Source organism: Aquarana catesbeiana, linkage group LG07, assembly GCF_042186555.1.
Source record: "Aquarana catesbeiana isolate 2022-GZ linkage group LG07, ASM4218655v1, whole genome shotgun sequence".
In the NCBI taxonomy this organism is placed as follows: domain Eukaryota; kingdom Metazoa; phylum Chordata; class Amphibia; order Anura; family Ranidae; genus Aquarana; species Aquarana catesbeiana.
This window is the reverse complement of record NC_133330.1, coordinates 104,536,640-104,556,724: the sequence shown is the minus strand read 5'-3', so window position 1 is coordinate 104,556,724 and position 20,085 is coordinate 104,536,640. Positions and strand designations below refer to the sequence as shown.

The window sequence follows — 20,085 nt, the reverse complement described above, 5'->3', positions numbered from 1 at the left end:
AATCAGGTGTCACTTGAGGCCAATCACAGGCCTATAAATACCCAGCAAGCACGCACATGTTTGCCTTGGTTTCTTCATTGCCTCCTGACCTGCTAGTGCCCTGAACCTGACCCTGTCTCCCTGTCCAGATCCCTATCCTGTCCCACCTGTTACTTTGCATCCCTGCCTGCAGTCTGACCCATCCATCCTCTCCCTGTCCTGTGTTCCATACCCCATCTGCTGATCTCCCTGTGTATGACCTTGGCCTGGCTTACGTTTATGTCTCTGGAACATCCCCTGCTGATCTGCTGTGTATGACCCTGGCCTGGCTTACGTTTATGATCCTGGTATTTCCCATTTATTGTACTTATCTGTCTGTTATTTGTGGGTCTCTGTCTATGGTTGGTTATTGCACTGTATCATATTGGAGTTGGTTGCACTATATTACTCACTTTAATAAATTATTATATTTTCACTTATATACTTTTTGGTGTCCTCTGTCACAGATCACATGGTGCTGGTCACACCTGTTCGTGACACCTGCCCTGGGAACTGTACACACAGATTTGAGTGGATAATTATTGTTCTATTTCATCTGCAATGATACCGTTATGTTGTATTCTTCTGCTCTTCGTTGTGAACAGCAGACAGGCATACCGACTCCCGTGCTAAGCATGCTATGATCATTGCCCACATGGACTTTTTCTTATTCTTGATTTCCTATTTTTGCTTTCAGTTTTAGTATGGTAATTACATTTGCAAATGTAAATAAAGATTACTTTAAAAAACAAAAACAAACAAAAAAAACTTATTTTCATTTGCCACAAGAATTCATAACACAAAAGTGGGAGGTGTATTGTAGTACATTTTTTTTTTTTTTTAATTTTGGTGGATGTATACGAGTAAATCTATTTTGTGTAAATAACTATCGCAAGAGGAATGGTTTGTATTCTATTTGGGCAAACAACGCTGCACCTTACTCTATGTGCATATAAGCTTTAAAATCTTTTGAATAAAATGAATTAAAAAAAAAAATAAAGGTAAGTGCACATACATTAATAGTTAGCCTTTACTTACATTTTAAAGCTGCATGCTTACTATAGCGTTTTTATGATTGTGCGCACATGCTTGTTATCACGCTACACGAATAGGGCAGCCCATTCATTTCAATGGGCTGCTCTATGCGCAACAAACGCTGCAAAGTAGCTCATGTACCTTTTTGAGTTTCAAGTGTTTTTTTTTAACCATACCTTTACCATTTGTAGCTTTTTCTTTCACACGAAAGCTGCACGTCTGTTTTGCCATGTTTAGGGTGGCATTAGCAATGAATGGCACAAGTGCAAGATGCATTTTTGTATGTTGTCTAAACCCGTGCAAAATCAAAAATTTTGTGCATGATTGCGAAACACTATAGTGTGAATGCAGCCTTATAAGTTTAATTAGCAGTTATAAGCTGGTGACTTGCATGTTAATATACTTGCCCGTCCCTGAGTGTATTTTGTATGGAATCAACATTGTCCTACATTTTAGATTTAACAATAGTAAGGGTAAGAGGGAAGACAGGCCAGAATAGCAGTACTTATAAACTATGCAATGGTTAAAAAAATAATACAGAAGGCAGGGCCAGAAGTCAATGACATACTGCAAGAGACAAATGAACAGAGATACACTGGAGTGAGGACAGGCAGGAGACACTGAGCAGCACTGCTTGAGAGCAGAAAGTCCTCTAATACTTCTTGGAAGAAACAGCTTACATTAAAAAGCCGATCTATCAAATGGGATTGCTTCAAAGGTACATATTTATCAGCTGCTTGATGATTCTTGTGATATCCTGGGTCTCAGCAATATCCAATCAGACAGCAGACTTCAAACGCTTTGACGATAAACAAGCGGACCCCGATGTGGCTGCTTTGCGGCAGAGACTTTCCTCTGGTACCCGTCCTTACAGTCTGTCCTTGTCACCACTGGATTATCACTATTCTCCAAAACCAAAGCACCTTCGCGTGCCCCGTCTACTTCGGCTTCTGGGGTCCTCCTTTAACCCATTCTGGATGTCTGTGGAGAAACCAGTACACAACGATACCAACAACCATCTGTCACCATTTAGCCAGGACCTTTTCGAGGGAGCCAGTCGTTACCGAAAGAAGCTTACCCAAGAGGCACAATACATTGACTTTGGTGCTTTCAGACTGCCAGCAGAACTGTCTGCAAATAGTAGCCAGGCCTTGCTGAATGAACTACGTCAGTGGCTGGTACAGAAAGCAAGCTGCCAGCTAATGTCTACATGGGTGGATCTGGGCCCTGTTTTCTGGCCTCGGTGGGTGCGACACACTACCTGCGATGAAAGCAATGCCGCATGCTCCTGGCCCCCTGGAATGTCTTGCCGTCAGGCCCAGCTCACTCAAATTAAATTGCTAGCCTGGCACTGCTGGATACAAGATGCTGGCAAAGGATGGACATCTCAGAACTGCATGTGGAGGCAGGTACCTTATCCAGTAGTGGCTGCCTGTAAGTGTACGTGCAGGTGAAGATATATGGCCGAGATGAAATTAGCATATTAACATCTTCATTTTTTTTTTTTTTTTTTTTTTTTACAAATGTCATTACCCCTCTCTACATACCACTGCAAAATATAAAGCTTCCTTCAATATAACATTTACATTTTTCATGTCTATTTTTATTTTACAATAGACACACTTTCTATAGAAAAAAAAAAGCATGTATTTTATAAATGATGTTTTATTCACCTTTTGCCAATTAAAAGTTAAAAATTCAAGCTGGGAAGGAAATTTGTGATGTGGGGTTAATTTGATCACTAAGAGCACAAAACAAGCAGGAGACAGCTTGTCTAGGAGAAGAGTGAAGGTCACAGGGTAACCCAAACACAGCTGACAGTAAACAGGGTACAGCAACCTTTACATGGAAACACTAAGAGTGTGTGCATTTTACCCCTAGCAGGGGATGCCGTGGTTTACCAATATTACCTTACAAAATCTTTTTTAGTTATTTTAATAAATACAGTTTTATTTTGTCATTATTTGTCTAAAAATTATTAGAGAAAAATGCATTAATACGACAAACATTTAAAGGAAGTTGTGTTTATGTGTGTTGAACAATTATATTTTTGACCTGCTATACTTACTGTACTACACCAAAATGGACTACTGATAACTCAGTTATAATATGCGCAGTATATAGAAACGTTATTGTATATTTCCCATCCATTATTTGTCTTAAATATTTTTCAGGCTTTTCATACAAGACATACAAAAAAAGATAAGAGCATAGATTTATTTTATTGAGGACAGACCAGGACAAGTTTAAAAAAAAAAAAAATGAAAAATCAAAATTTAACCTATTCATGTATTATATGAACCCAACCGCATTTACTCATTGAACTGATGCAAAGTACAATGTGCAAAGTGAATTAAAGTACGTACTAGAGACATTTTTTTTTTTTTTTTTTTAAAAACATTGGATAGAGTAAGGAAGGATTACAACCCGTTTTTTTTTTTGTCCTATTTGGGTGATTTCCCTTCACTTCCTGTCCCATAGCCAAAATGGGAAGCCAAAAGACAAAATGGGAAGTGGGAGGAAAGCCCTGCAAATTAAGGGGAATTCATTGAGGTCCCCCAGGTCAAATGTCCTCATTGGAAGACTTACCCTTGTTATTGTTCTGGGGACAACCCAACATTTGTGAGGTTCTCTTACCTTCACTTTTGACGATAACCGTAAAGCAGGACAAATAGAGAGGATGAATCATCCTAACGGGTTGCAGAGGTAGCAATAAAACCTGACAGGTGTTCTAATCCAAACCCACTCTTTCCAAAACTAAAAAGTTTTGCCTTTAGTTATACTTTTATACCTAAACCAACTAATTTTCACGACTGTAACCAGTAAACATATCAGATAATAAGTTACTATACTTTGTGCATCATCATAGTGTTTCTTGGAAAAACAGTCCTATTCATGAAGTCTATGAGATTGGTATGAAAACTTCATACATTTCTCCCTTAACCTCATTAGAGGAGATCGTCAGCCAGATACTTTTGGTGCAGGGGGCTAGTCGACCACTCTATAGTAATATCTTCGTGTTTCAGGTAAAAACCTAAAATTAATATTTTAATATATTTGTGAATGTTTTCACCTTAATGCTGTCCAGAATCACTGGCAGTTAAACCACTTCCAAGTAATAAAGTTTAGGTACATATTTTCCCCATGCTACAAAATACTGTTCAGTGCTTGGGCTGCTTTTCAGCAGATCTGGGCATTGTTATGTGAGGTGGCAATGGGCTTGGCTTTTTTTATGTAGGAAGAAAAGAACGGCTGCACACCACAGGAACATTCCAACGATTTTATTTTTGTAGACAGCCAACAAAGACAGAGTATCCGAACCCAGGAGGTGACGTGTGCATTTTACACTGACCTCAGCGCTTCTTTAAGCACTGAGGTCAGTGTGAAACGCACGCATCAACTTCTGGGTTCGGACACTCTGTCTTTGCTGACCGTTTATAGCTATTTTTTGTAATAAAATCGTTGAAACGTTCCTGTGGTGTACAGCCGTTCTTTTCTTCCTATTGATCTTCGGTGGCGAACCGTGGCTTGCATCCAGCGCATTCGAACTGTATTGATTGCTCGCCTGGAGCGGCATCTTCCTTGTTTGAATCTTTATGTAGACCAAGACTTTGGAAAAGTTGCTTTCTGCATATACAGTAAAACCTTGGATTGCAAGCATAATTCATTCCAATTAATATAAGGATCTGACTTAAGGCTCATGCACACTGCAGCTCAAAAAAAAAAAAAAAAAAAAAAAAAAAAGCATTTGAGCTTTTTTTTTTACCTTGAAGAATCTTTTTTTATGCTCTTTTGCACATTTTCTTGAGCTTTTTTGAGCATAAGCATTTTTTTTTTCCACAAGCCCTCCTTACAGTCTATGGGCATAAATCACCTTGAAGTAGTACAGGAAACTTTTCTAACGTCAGAGCAACTTCAGTAGTGCTAATAAGAAAGCTCTCATTGACTAAAATGGGATTTCTCTTCTCTTTTATACCCAGCTGTGACACGACGCTACTCGTATTGTAAGACCTCGCAGGTTTATCAAGTTTATAAAAAAAATTACTCGTCTTGCAAAACAATCGCAGACCAAGTTACTCCCAAATCCAAGATTTTACTGTACAATATACCGTATTTATCGGCATATAACATGCACTTTTTTCCCCTGAAAATCATGGGAAAATCGTGGGTGTGCGTTATAGGCCGATCCCCGCCGATTTTGTGTCATCGGAGTGATCGCGGCAATTGCCGCCGACATACACAGCCATGGATAGATTCAAATATGGCGCTGAGACTGCAGGGATTCGTCGGAGCCGAGATACACATACCCAAGTGTTCTCGGCTTTTTTCGGCGCCGCCGTCACGCCCAGTCCCGCCCCTGGACCTGTGTTATGTCCATCATAGGGCGGGACTGGGCGTGACTGTGAGCGGCCGAAAAAAGCCGAGAACACTCGGGTATGTGTATCTCGGCTCCGACGCAGATGGGTGGGTAGGCAAATAATTGTTCTGAGTCTTTTGGGCTAAAAGCTGGATCAATTAAAAGGGGTTGTAAAGGTAAAAATTTTTTCAGCTTAATGTATTCTATGCATTAAGGTGAAAAAACATCTGACAATAAGACCCCCCCCCCCCCCCATTTTACTTATCTGAGCCCTTGAAAGTCCCGCGCTCGCCCCCAACATCCTCTTCGTTGATCAGCCTGCCCGCTGATTGGCTAGAGTGGATGGATTGAAAGCAGCGCAGCCATTGGCTCGCGCTGCTGTCAATCACATCCAATGATGCCGGGGGGTGGGGCCGAGTGATACAGTGAGCGGCTATGGCCGCCAGCTGTATCACGGGAGCGCGCCCGCAAGAACTCACCACCATGCGAGGGAGCTCGCATGAAGGTAATTAATTCTTGCGGGGAGGAGCTGAAACAGCCGCCGAGGGACCCCAGAAGACCAGGTTCGGGGCCACTCTGTGCAAAACGAGCTGCACAGTGGAGGTAAGTATAACAGGTTTGTCATTTAAAAAAAAAAAAAAAAAATGTATCTTTAGTGTTCCTTTAAGACGGCTGTCATAGGGAACCATTGATTTTGAATAGAGGCAGAGAAATGCTGCTAAAAGCTAAAACGTGCATTAACACCAATACAAAAAGCTACTAAAAGCGCGTTTTCACAGCCTCTTTTTCCTGCCATTGGTAGTGGCTTTGCAGCTCATTTATTCTAACACCATTTGTGCATGGGAACTAAGAATGATCTACATGTTGTCCCCGCTCAGGAGCAGCTAGCGCAAACATCCCACCAAGAGAATAAAACTAGATTGCATACAAAAGTTTTAGCACTCCTCCCTCAGAATTGTGCCTCAGAAGAATACAAAAGTACCTCTTATGCCGCGTACACACGGTCGGACTTTACGGCGGACTTTGCCCGGCGGATTTTTCAACGTACTTTCCGACGGACTTTGTGAATGAACGGACTTGCCTACACACAATCCACCAAAGTCCGTCGAATTCGTACGTGATGACGTACGACCGGACTAAAACAAGGAAGTTCATAGCCAGTAGCCAATAGCTGCCCTAGCGTGCCTTTTTGTCCGTCGAACTAGCATACAGACGAGCGGACTTTTCGACCGGACTCGATTTCAACGGATAAATTTTAAACAAGTTTAAAATCTAAGTCCGTCCAACTTTTGAGAAAACAAAGTCCGCTGGAGCCCACACACATCGAATTGTCCGACGAAATCCAGTCCGCCGGGCAAAGTCCGCCGTAAAGTCCGCTCGTGTGTACGCGGCATTAGTCCTTGAACAAAGCAGGCTGTAGGCATGGCTGCAGCTTGAACAGCGCAAGATATGTGTTGTAGTGCATGAGACTGTTGATCCTAGGTGAGTGAGAACCTTGATATACTGGATGGGTAGCATGAAATTTTATAAAAAAAAAAAAAAAAAAAATACTTTGCATTGATCTAAGGTGGGTAGGCAAACTTGGCACAGCTATTGTAAAACTACAAGTCCCACAAGACATTGCAATGCTGACAGCCAAGTACATGACTGGCAGGCAGAGGCATGATGAGATTTTTAGTTTCACCAAAGCTGGAGTGTCAAGGTTGTATTTTTATATCTTTATAAATATGAAACTGGATAGTGAATCAACCCACCACCATCTGGTTACCCTTTATGTAACAATTGCATTATGATATAAAGTGTATTGCTACAGATATTACATCCAAACTGGCAAACTTATTTTTCTTTCACTGTTGCAGCATATTCATGATAGGCAATTCCAAGTGAGATTTTATGACCAGTCATGTCCTCTGTTAGTTCCACTGTCTTATGGCACTATGCTGTGTTTACGGCCCACTTCTGTGAATGCCTGTACACAGGTGTCAATATCTTCATCACTATGAGCTGCTGAAATCTGTACTCGAATGCGAGCTTTACCCTTGGGCACCACAGGGTAGCTAAATCCAATTACATAGATTCCTGGCAGAAGAAAGATGGGGTAAATTAAACATGTCATGAGAGTACATGCATGCTGCATAATTAAAAAGGGGGTTATAAACCCTCACGGGTTTTCACCTTAATGCATTGTATATATTAAGGTGAAAAACCTTTTGTGCTGCAGCACCCCCCCCCCCCTTTTACTTACCTGAGCCCGATTGTTCCAGCGATGGGGACGAGCACAGCAGCTATAGGTCCTCATTGGATAGATTGATAGCAGTGGGAGCCATTGGCTCCCGCTGCTGTCAAAGAAATCCAGAGATAAGGGAGCCAGGGGGCAGGGCCAAGTCCAACTGTCTGTGTCAATGGACGCAGCAGGACTTGGGAGCGCACCTGCATGAGTGTCCCCATGGAAAGCGGCCCTCCGTGGGGGCACTCGAAAAGAGGAGGAACCAGGAGGGCCGTGGGGGGACCCCAGAAAAGGAGGATCTGTGCCACTCTGTGCAAAACCCTTGCACAGGGGAGGCAAGTATAACATGTTAAAAAAAAAAGAAGCTTTACAATCACTTTATTCCTTCAAATGTTACTGTATTGACTATATACATGGAGAGACCGTGGAAGAATCCAAGACCTAAAGAGCGTAACTAGCTAAATCAAGAGAGCAGCTTAGCATTCACAAAGGAACTGTCAGATCTGCTTTTTTCTGAAAAATCATGGCTCATTCACTAATGCAACTAAAGACACATCAGTGATTGCACGCATTTAAAGTGCATTGCTCTGTCTTTTTAGATGCCTTGTGATACTATTTTCTCTGCATGACTGACTTTAAAGCAAAACCGTAGGTCAACCCATCCAAAACTATTCTGAAACATACTGCAATGCATCACTCTGCTGAGACCAATCTCTAAAGTCATAATCGCTTGCTCAGTCATGTAGGCAAGTGATGAAAGGTCTCTTTGCTTGCACTCCATCGAATGCTTATGGCAGCTTTAGTAAGGATTGCTCATAATCATTAAAAGTTAAAGTGGAATGCCAGATATTACCCAACTATTCTCTAAAAATGCTCCCTCACCCCTCCTAATACCTATTCTGACTAACCTGTGTAGGTAAAAGGTGTATACTTTATTTTCAGCATACTCTGGTCCGGTCACATGATCCAGCTCTCCTGTGTCAGCCAGCCACCACTGCAGAGGAGAGGAGGGAGTACAGACAAGAGATCGACCATAGTAAGCCTTTGGGTGACATCACCTCTCTCAGGCATAATTGCTGATGTCTAGTGCGCTCTCCTATCCCTGCAGCCAGCAGTAGATCATTTTCTGAAAGCAGAGACCATGTACAATAAAATGGTGGTGGTTGCAGATTTTTATGTCACAAGTTTTTTGTGCAGTTCTCAAAACACATTTTCAAGAACAAAATACACTAAAATTAAATTTAGTGCAAACAAAACACATTATAATAAGCATTTTTTGACAACATATTAAGTTGTATCAAATAAATAGATACACAGCAAGTCTTAAAATTGCACATGCCTGTGGAAAATCAAAAAAATAAATACTGTACAAAGCTTTAAAAGTCTTTACAGGTTATCAGCTTAGAGTTAACTGTGAATTGTGGTCCTAGAATTATTGCTATCACACCATTGTTTGCGACAATATAGGTGTGGCGTAACTCATATTAAATACATATGCTTGCCCTACACTGAACTTTTTTCTTTTTTAGTGGGGTGCATGCGGGGGTGACGAGAGTGCTTTAATTTTTTTTAAATTTATATTATACAGTTTTTATTTATCTTGTTACTTTATTGCCATTCCATTGGGGGTTTGAAAGCCCAGTGTGATAGCATGGGCAGGTCTACTGGACCCCCAATGTCTCCACTGCCCACTAGTGCAGAACATGCTGGGATATAGCTGCATGCTCGGTTACATTAGCCATGGTATGACAGCTGTGACCCAGGAAGTGATGTAATACAAGTCACTTCCAGGGCTATTAGTTGCAGGAGGGATCAGGGGAGCGCCTCTTTGAGAGTCTGGTAGAACTGCGCAATCACCATTACCAGAAAGCACTTTGCCAACTCTTACAGCCAGTATCAAGCTCACACGTGCAGCAGCAGCTTTGCGCTTAATTTAACCACTTACCATGTCTACCATGTCTACCATGATGTTTTTAAAACATGGGAAACATTGAAACATGGGTTTGTAGGCACTTTTGGTGCCCCCCTGCTCCTGAAGCACCCGCCTCTTCTGCTTACCACTCAGTTTGGCCCTGGTATGTAGAGAAAACCAGTCACAAGACAAACAAATGCTGCTGTTTCCAACCCTTCCTTTTAAAACATTAGTTGTTTGGCTGTCACACTGATGCTTTTGTATGAATCATTTGAATCCCTGACTTGGAGCAAAGATGCAGAAAATATTCTGAATTTTCTCAGACTTTCCCCAACTGATCTAAAAACCGGGTAGCCAGGCAACAGTAGCCAGGCAACTAACATTTTCCAAAGGAGGCCAATAAGGGCAGTCTAATTTTTCTCCTTGCAGAAAAGACCTACAGGAACCTGTCAGGATAAAAATTGGACTTGCCACTGCCGACTTACTACTTTGTGTGTCACTGACATGCAACAAGCATTCATATCAGATGTAAACCTGACGTGTACATATTTGTTCCAGGTCCATAACCCCCCCTAGTAAAGCAAGGATAAAAGATAAAAGCGTCCCAGCTGCAACATTTTTCTGGAAGCGGAACCATGAACACCAAAGACCTAATTCAGGCAATGTTGTTGTCCAGTTCAGGCAACAACCATTTATTGGTCCAATTGGAGGCAGGTGCTTATATATAAATTAAAAAAAAAAAAAAAACACAAGGACCCTTTAGCAGCTCATGTTTCTTATCCATTTTAAAAAGGGACATGCTTTCTTCCTTTCCTACTGTTCAGGTATCAGATTCTTAAAAAAAAACAAAAACAAAAAAAAAAAAAAAACAAAGACACACGTACACCTGCTACTCCATACCTCTTTCTAACATATCATCTGCCATAGCTGCAGCTAGTCTGGCATCTCCAAGCATCACAGGACAAATGGGATGGTCATTTCCAGAAATGGTGAAACCTGCAGCTGCCATCTTGTTGCGAAACCTATAAACACATTACAGGTTATTTAGATGTAAAGTTATACAACAGTTTTGCTGTCAAAATAAACAAACAAAGTTCTATACATACAACTCCTCAAATTAATTAGTAAACCCTGATGGCTGCCAGTTCTTCTTCCCCAAGTCTTAAAAATACTAAGTGAACACCAGCATTACAATGGTCTTGTCAAAAAAAAAAAAAAAAAAAAAAAAAAAAAGGGAGGATGTATCTTAGCCATTTTCAAGTGAGATTATAATTAGATATACCTCAGACATTTCCTTGCTCTAGGTTCCTATCCTCATCCCAGACCCAATTACAACCAACCCCAGCATGAAAGCTTTTTTTTTTCCTTGTAAATACTTAAGACTAACAAGATCCCGTGGCATTAACCAATTTATGCCCGAGGTTGAATTTTTTAGAATTTGAAATATCAATAACTCCCACATCACTACCCTTCCAATAGTGGAACACGAGGCATTAATGGGTTGAGGTGCTGAATGAGACCGCTCTGGATCAAAGGAAAAATACTGCAGCCAGAGCTGCTTTTTTATACACGTAAAAAAAAAAAAAAAAAAAAAAAAAAAAAAAAAAACACAACACAGAGAGCACAATTTACACAATGGTATTTGAAAACCAACAAACAATACATATTGCAAGCTGAACATTTAAGGTATATTCCACAATACCTATAACACTATGTTAAAAAAAAAAGGAAGGGAAAGGGCAGCACAATGGCAAAATTATAACAGTTCTAAAATGTCCATATAAAAGTCTATCTCAGAAACCAGAAACAGCAAAGATGCCCATCAATTGGTGGATAATGGGGGGATGGGAGCGTGAGGACAGTTGCTGAGACTGACCAAACATAGTCCACCACAAAACCTTGTGGGTTGGAGTATCTCGGTACTAATACACAAAATACAAATCTTGGATAAAAATTAAATAATTTATTACATATAATAAAGACCTGTCTACGCACCGCAAAATTAGCAGAGGACTGGTTAATCTATGAGAAACCCCATCAACAGATATCTCTTGGGGAAACCTTTGAGTATTTGTTTACTGTTTTTTTTAAAACTTTTTTAATGTGTTCTATGTAGGTCTTCTTATATGTAATAAATGATTTAATTCTTATCCAAGATTTGTATTTTGTGTATCAGTACCAAGATAGTCCACCACAAAACCTTGTGGGCCGCAGTATATGTTTGGTCAGTCTCAGCAACTGTCCTCACACTCCCATCCCCTCCCTTTTTTCCCCCCTATATCATTTCTGGATGATGGAACTCATTTTATGCCTAGGTTTAGGCTTTGTTATTTGAGGCTATACCCAAAAATGTCATAATTAGTGGATAATGCATGTAACAAATAAAGCAGCCAGGTTCACAAGGGTGTTCAGTCCCGCCACCAAAAGTAAATGTGGCCACTCACCTTAAAACAAATTACCACTGAGCTAACAGGCAAGTCAAATCACACTGTCCCCTACAGGGGGTATAACTGGTTAAGGATGCCGCTGTTCCGTGATATTGAACTCCCCGAATATATGCAAAAGTTAAAAAGGAGAGTGGCCACATTTACTGTTGTTTCAAACACCTTTACTGAAAAAGATGCTAAAAAACACACTTACAAAATCCAGCACTTGGCTGTATGCATGTACAAATTCAATAAGCGAAGGAGCGTTACGTCCTGGGTGGGACTTTGTCAGCGGGAACTGAGTACGGGAGGAGGAGCCACTTTGCTGACATCACCCACAGGTATCTTCAGATCGACTATCTTTTGATCTGCTTATTGAGAGTTCTGACATGCATACAGCCAAGTGCTGGATTTTGTCAGTGTGTTAGCATTTTTTTTTTTTAAAAATAGGATTTTTATAACAGCTTATCTGTAAAATCATTTTCTTGGAGTACATCATGGGACACAGAGCCTAAGTAATAACTTAATGGGTTATAGGTCACCTTCAGGTGATGCACACTGGTATACCCAATACAGGAAGTTCACACCCCTATATAGCCCCTCCTTCTTCCAGAAGTACCTCAGTTTTTGTAGCAAAGCAATATATCTAAATCCCTAAAAGAGGTGTGGGACCTCTGTCCCATAATGTACTCCAAGAAAAGGATTTTACAGGTAAGCTGTTATAAAAATAGGATTTTTTAAAACAACTTACCTGTAAAATCCTTTTCTTTCGAAGGACATCACGGGACACAGAGCCACAGTAATTACTGATGGGTTATATAGGTATCACTGGTGATTGGACACTGGCACACCCTATCAGGAAGTTCAACCCCCTATATAATCCCTCCCCCTTGCAGGGATACCTCAGTTTTGTAGCCAAGCAATATAGTGTATTAGAAGAGGGGCGGGACCTCTGTGTCCCGTGATGTCCTTCGAAAGAAAAGGATTTTACAGGTAAGCTGTTTTAAAAAATCCTATTTTCTTTCTCGAACATCACGGGACACAGAGCCACAGTAATTACTGATGGGATGTCCCAGAGCAATGCTACCTGAGGGGGGGGAACCACGACCAAGTAGGGTGCAATCAGACCTGAGGACCCTGTACCGCTGCCTGCAGCACACTACGCCCAAAGGCGATATCCTCATGCCTTCTCACATCCACCTGATAGAATCTGGTGAATGTATGGACTGAAGACCAGGTTGCGGCCTTGCAGATTTGAGCCATAGAGGCCCGGTGATGCACTGCCCAAGAAGCACCAATAGCCCTTGTGGAATGTGCCCTGATCTGAAACGGAGGAATCTTCTGTTTCAAACCGTTAGCTTGAATGATCAACTGTCGAATCCATTTAGAAATGGTAGCTTTTGACGCTGCCTGTCCTCTATTGGGACCCTCTGGCAGCACAAACAAAACATCCATCTTGCGGATCTGAGTAGTTGCCCCTAGATAGGCCTTAACTGCTCTTACTACATCCAACGAATGTAGAGATCTCTCTTCCAGAGAACAGGGATCTGGAAAAAAGGAAGGTAGAATAATGTCTTGGTTTAAATGAAAATCAGAAACCACCTTCGGTAAAAAACTAGGATGAGGGCGTAGTACCACTCTATCCTTGTGTATAATCAAATAAGGCTCCTTACAGGAAAGAGCTGCTAATTCTGATACTCTTCTAGCAGAAGAGATGGCCACCAGAAAAATTAATTTCCTTGTCAACAAGACCAAAGGAATCTGACTTATTGGTTCAAAAGGCTGTTTCTGTAACACAGCCAGGACCAAATTCAAGTCCCAGGGGTTTAGGGGCGCTTTAACCGGAGGATTAAGACGCATCACCCCCTGCATAAAGTTTCGGACCAAAGAATGCGAAGCAAGTGGCCGCTGAAATAATACTGATAAAGCAGAAACCTGGCCCTTGATGGTACTCAAGGCCAGCTTATCTCTAATCCCATCTGTAGAAAATCAAGGATTCTACCTATGACATATTTCCTGGGATGCCAACCTCTGGATTCACACCAGGTTATATAAGCCTTCCAGACTCTATGATAAATCATCCTGGAAGCTGGCTTCCTTGCATTAATCAAGGTAGATATGACAGGACCTGAGAGCCCACGACTCTTCAGAACGTGGGTCTCAATAGCCAAACCGTCAAATTTAGCGTTTGTAAGGCAGGATGGAACACTGGACCCTGAGATAACAGGTCTGGGCGTACCGGTAGGGTCCACGGGGAACCCACCGTCATCCTTACTATTTCTGCATACCAAGTCCTTCTGGGCCAAGCGGGGGCCACCAGAAGTACAGACTTCCTTTCCTGCCTGATCCTGCGAAGGAGTCGTGGTAGTAGCAGAATAGGCGGGAATGCGTAAATCAGTGAGAACCGATGCCACTGAATCACCAACGCATCCGTCCCGCATGCAAGAGGATCTTTTGTCCTTGCCACAAATCTGTCTATCTTTTTGTTGAATCGGGATGCAAAGAGATCTACATCTGGAACCCCCCATCTTTGGCATATGGCCCAAAAGACGTCGGGATGCAGAGACCATTCCCCTGGAAGTAACTGCTGGCGACTTAGATAGTCCGCCTGCCAATTCTCTATTCCCGGGATGAAAACTGCCGATATGCATGGCACATGCATCTCTGCCCAGACTAAGATCTGGTTCACCTCTTTTTGAGCAGCTCGGCTCCGGGTGCCTCCCTGATGATTGACATAAGCCACTGCTGTGGCATTGTCGGACTGGATCCTGACCGGACAACCCTGTAGCCTGATAGTCCAGGCTTTTAGAGCTAGATGTATCGCCCGGATCTCCAGAATGTTGATGGGTAAGGTCCTCTCTGTCTTGGACCAAACACCTTGGACCGCAGCCTGTTCCAGAACTGCTCCCCAACCTGACAGACTGGCATCTGTTGTTACCACCGTCCAGGTAACCGGTAGAAAGGATTTCCCCTTCTGCAGGTTTTCGGGTATGAGCCACCAATTGAGGCTCTGACGCACCGCATGCGACAGGTGCATCGGAAAGTCTAATGCCTGAACCTTCTTGTTCCAGGTCGACAGAATACTGTGTTGCAGCATTCTTGAGTGAAACTGAGCATAGGGAACTGCTTCGAATGAAGACACCATCTTCCCTAGTAGCCTCATACAAAGGCGGACTGAGGGACCCTTCTTGGTCCTTACTGTCAGAATCAGCTCTCTCAAAGCAGTGATCTTTGCCTGGGGTAGAAATATTTTCTCCTGGCTTGTATCTATAATCAGACCTAAATACTCCAGTCTTCTTACTGGTTTTAGGAAAGACTTTTCTAAGTTGAGGATCCAACCCAGGTGTTCTAGATACCTGACCGTGGTCCTCAAGTTTCCATTCAAAGAGGCTACCGACCGGTCTATCAAGAGCAGGTCGTCTAGGTATGCTATGACAGCTATACCCTGAGCCCTTAATCTGGCCAGAGGAGGAGCCAAGATCTTTGTGAACACTTGAGGTGCAGTGGATATCCCGAAAGGCAGAGCCACAAACTGGAAATGGCGCCCTCCTACCTCGAAGCGCAGAAACTTCTGAAGAGCAGGAAAAATGGGCACATGCAGATATGCATCTCTGATGTCTATTGATGCCAGAAATTCTCCTCCCTGCAGGGTGGGAACTACTGTTCGAATTGATTCCATGCGGAAGGATTGAATCCTTAGGAATCGGTTCAGATCCCTTAAGTCCAAAATGGGCCTGACATCCCCATTTGGCTTTTGGACCGTAAAAAGGTTGGAATAGAAGCCCAATCCCTGGTCCTTTGCGGGAACTATCATAATGACCTCCTGCGACAAAAGTCGCTCTAACGCTAGAAGGAGCGACTGCTTCTTCTCTGGGTCTCTGGGAACATTTGATCTGAGGAACCGAGGAGAAGGGAATTCCTGAAACTCCAGCTTGTACCCTAAGGTTACCGTGGAGACTACCCATCTGTCCTGGAAGTCCTCGTGCCAGAGCTCTGAGAACTGTCGCAGTCTTCCCCCCACTCGAGTGAGCGGGGGCGCCCCCTCATGCAGAGGTCTTAGTGTTTTGCCTAGTAGGCTTCTTTCCCCAGGACTTCTTTTGTCCCTGGGGTTGACTCTTGTCTCTGGACCCCGATGGAGGCGGCCGTCGAGACTGCCTGGAGGCTGAAGCCCCCGGCGCTGGGGAAAGAGTCCGTTTGAAAGAGGAACGCTTACTCTTCTTCTTGACAGGTAAGAGAGTGCTTTTCCCACAAGAGATTCTCTTGATATAGTTATCCAAGTCCTCTCCAAACAACCTTGCACCACGAAATGGAAACCCAGCCAGTAGCATCTTACATGGTGCTTCGGCTGACCAATTTTTCAACCATAGGATTCTACGTATATGCACCAACCCCAGTGAAAGACGGGAGGTTTGCACGATAGAATCTCTAATGGCGTCAACCACAAAGCATAAGGCCGCTGGAAGGTTAGCAAACCCCTGGGCCTGCTGTTCAGGTAATACTTTGATGACCTGCTTAACATGGTCTCTTAAGTATTGACAGACTCCAATCGCTGCTACTGCAGGTTGGGCCACTGATCCTGCTAAGGAGAAAACATCCTTCAATAGGGATTCCATCCTTTTATCTACAGGATCCCTGAGCATCTGAGCATTGTCTACAGGACAAGTCAGGCTATTATTTACGGAGGAAATGGCGGCATCAATAGCCGGTATTCCCCACATTTTAATAAACTTTTCTTCCATCGGATAAAGTGTTGAAAACTTTCTCGGCGGAAAAAAACGTTTGTCTGGGTGATCCCACTCAGAATAAATAAGCTTTTCAAGTAAAGTATGAACAGGAAAAGCATGTGCTGCTTGGAAAGGTTTCAGTGACCCCAAAGCAGAAGAGGATTCTTTAGCAGTTTCAGGTATGGGCAACTTAAATGTGGAGCGGACCAATCCAGTGAGGATCTGCACTAAGACTTTCTCCTCTTGGGAAGTCGCAGAGGGTCCCTCTCCACCTGAATCCTCCGAAGAGGAATCATCCATCCCATCCCGATCCTCTGAAAGGGATTCATCTCCTTTATCCCAGAGCTCCTCTGTCTGAGGGTCTTGGGGAACAGAGGAAAGCCTAGTGCGTTTTCTTCCACTGAGTGAAGACGTAATCACGGCCATTAATCTTTCCTCTAGACCATTAATGGTTGAGGAAAAAACCTCTTGTGTAATATATACAGGGGCTGAAGTGCCAGAAGCAGGTGTAGCCCCTGACCCCGATGGCTCTCCCTGGCTAGCTGTCCCTGGCCCATCTTTAGGGGGGGAGGATGCTGCCGACAGGGGGCCCTCAGAACCTGAACGAGATCCCCTAGTGTCTCTGGTTCCTGGGGTGCTTGAACCTCTTCTACCCATAGTGCAAAGCAACAAGGTGTGAGGTATACAAATGAACACTGCCCGCTGAGCGATGTAGTCTGGCTAAAAGCCTTGCTACCCAATGCTCAGTCTGGTGTTACTTCAGTAAATGCTGCCTAGGAGAATGCCTGTGTCCCACCTTACATGCGACCGTCAGCTCTGTGTCTCTCAGAAGGCTGTGTGCACCTGTACAGAGTGCCTCTAATAGCCTGCAGCTGGCCTGAGTGGGAGTCTAAGCACCTGTGCTGACGTCCCGCCCCCTCCTCTACCGCCCCCCCCCCTCGAGTTTTGAAAAAAACGAGCGCTTCCCGCGCTGCCGACTCTCCTGTCATGCTTCCGGAGAAAGGCTGGGGATGGGGGGGGGGGGGGGAAGGAGGGAGACTGGTAACAAGATCTGCCTGAACGGCTATCTTGAGAGATGGTGGCCATTAGGCCGCAGAGCCCGGGTGGTATAACCACTTTCTAGACCCCTGTGGCCCCTCTCTAGCCTGGGGGGGGAACATTCAAACATGAGAAATCCCCCTTTCCACCTTACCTGTTTGCAGCCTGCTTGATACGCTGGGACATAAACAGCGATTACAACACCTGAGACAGAGTCAGCATGTGTAGGTTTGTGCTCTTGGCAGCCCCCGGTGGTCACAATAGGCATAGCATGCATTTACCTTAAAGGAGAAAAGCCACTAGAACTCAAAAATTCTGTGGAATCTCCTCTTACCTTATCCAGCCGCAGGGTGCTGTTTACACAGACCCAATCTTCACCTCTCACGGTGGGCTCCGTTTGAAAAAACCGTCAGAGACTGGGGCCCCCATCAGTAGGGGGATCCAACAGTTCTGGGACCGTAAAGCACCTCGCCAGAAATTAGGAAGTTTAAAGCCATTTTCTGATCTGCGGGGTCCAGCTCTCTAAAAAGAGAAGCATTACGGGTAAAACCTCGTTTCTTCGGACACGAGGCCCGGGTACCATTCAATTCGGCCATGAAAAGACACTTTGAATGGATCCGGTTCGTCTGGCTTGCCCCAGTATAGGATATCAGGATATTCCCTTTGGAGCTCAGCACAGGACATCTTTACACGTCCATCACCTAAGACACTGGCGTAAAAACTGAGGTATCCCTGCAAGGGGGAGGGATTATATAGGGGGTTGAACTTCCTGATAGGGTGTGCCAGTGTCCAATCACCAGTGATACCTATATAACCCATCAGTAATTACTGTGGCTCTGTGTCCCGTGATGTTCGAGAAAGAAAATCCTATTTTCTTTATCGTACATCATGGGGGAGAGAGCCTAAGTAATAACTTAATGGGACATCCCATAGCAATGCTATTTGAGGGGAGGGAGAGACAACCCGCAGGGTACCCCCAGACTTGAGGACCTACACTGCTGCCTGCAGCACACTGCGGCCGAAGGCGATATCCTCATACCTCCTTACATCCACCTGATAAAATTTTGTGAATGTATGTACTGAAGACCAAGTTGCGGCTTTACAGATCTGAGCCATGGAGGCCTGGTGACGTACTGTCCAAGAAGCACAAACTGCCCTGGTGGAGTGCGCCCCAACTTGAAAAGGGGGAATCTTACCCCTTAAATTACAAGTTTGAATTATAACTTGCTGAATCCACTTAGCGACAGTGGATTTCAACGCTGCCTGGCCTTTTAGGACCCTCTGGCAGAATAAATAAGACATCAGTCTTATGAATCTGAGCAGTTGTCTTTAAATAGATTTTCACTGCTCTCACCACATCAAGACAATGTAGCGGCTTTTCTTCCCTGGAACATGGCTTTGGAAAAAACACTGGCAGGACATCTTGGTTCAGGCGAAAACCTGAAACCACTTTTGGCAAAAAATCTGGACGAGGGCGTAACACCACTCTGTCCTTATGAACAATCAAGTATGGCTCTTTACAAGAAAGAGCAGCCAATTCCGAAACCCTCCTTGCTGAGGATATAGCAACCAAGAACACCAGCTTCCTTGTCAGAAGGACTAAAGGAATATGCTGTATTGGTTATAATGGCTGTTTTTGTAACACTGACAAAACTAAGTTCAAGTCCCAAGGATTCAAAGGTGATCTAACTGGTGGATTAATCCGCATCACCCCTTGCATAAAACCCCGGGCTAAAGAATGTGTAGCAAGCGGTCTAGAAATAAAACCGATAAAGTGGAGACTTGGCCCTTAATAATACTGGAGGGCCAACTTTATCTCTACCCCGAATTGTGGAAAGGCAAGAATTCTGCCTAAGATATATCTCCGAGGGTGCCAAGCCTTTGATTCACACCAGCAAACATAAGCCCTCCAGACTCTATAATATATAGTTCTGGAAGCTGGCTTCCTTGCACTAATCAAAGTAGAGATAACCGACCCGGAAGGCCCATGTTTCCTCAGAACGTGGGTTTCAATAGCTAAACCATTAAATTTAGCGTTCGTAAAGTAGGATGGAATATCGGCCCCTGTGAAAGCAGATCTGGCCAAAGTGGAAGGGACCATGGATCCTCCACTGCCATCTTTATGATTTCTGCATACCATGACCTTCTGGGCCATGCTAGTGCCTACCAGAATTATCGACTTTCTTTCCAGCTTGATCCTGCAAAGAAGTCGAGGCAGCAACTGAATAGGGGGAAATGCATAGATCAGTGATAACTGATCCCACGGGGTCACCAACAAATCTGTTCCGCATGTGAATGGATCCCTTGTCCGGGACACATAGTTGACTAACTTCATGTTGAATTCTGAT

General features: G+C 43.6%; 2 protein-coding genes across 2 annotated transcripts in view; one reads left to right on the top strand and one right to left on the bottom strand.

The window, feature by feature from the left end:
• The first annotated feature begins 1,645 nt into the window (after positions 1-1,645).
• Positions 1,646-2,961, top strand: LOC141103221 (noggin-like). The gene has a single exon (XM_073592570.1). It carries the CDS (start codon positions 1,755-1,757, stop codon positions 2,505-2,507), a length of 753 nt encoding a protein of 250 aa, XP_073448671.1. The 5' UTR covers positions 1,646-1,754; the 3' UTR covers positions 2,508-2,961.
• The window catches only part of GCAT (glycine C-acetyltransferase), a 93,115-nt gene continuing 75,732 nt past the window's right edge, over positions 2,703-20,085 (bottom strand). Inside the window, exons 8-9 of the mRNA XM_073592569.1 lie at positions 10,450-10,571; positions 2,703-7,489 (exon numbers count right to left, since the gene is read on the bottom strand). Of these exons, the coding sequence (XP_073448670.1) occupies positions 7,338-7,489; positions 10,450-10,571 (274 nt within the window). The 3' untranslated portion in view covers positions 2,703-7,337. The remainder of the gene's footprint in view (positions 7,490-10,449; positions 10,572-20,085) is intronic.

Coding starts and splice junctions, on each gene's coding strand:
- LOC141103221 (XM_073592570.1), top strand. CDS start 1,755: ATGGGATTGCTTCAAAGGTACATATTTATCAGCTGCTTGATGATTCTT.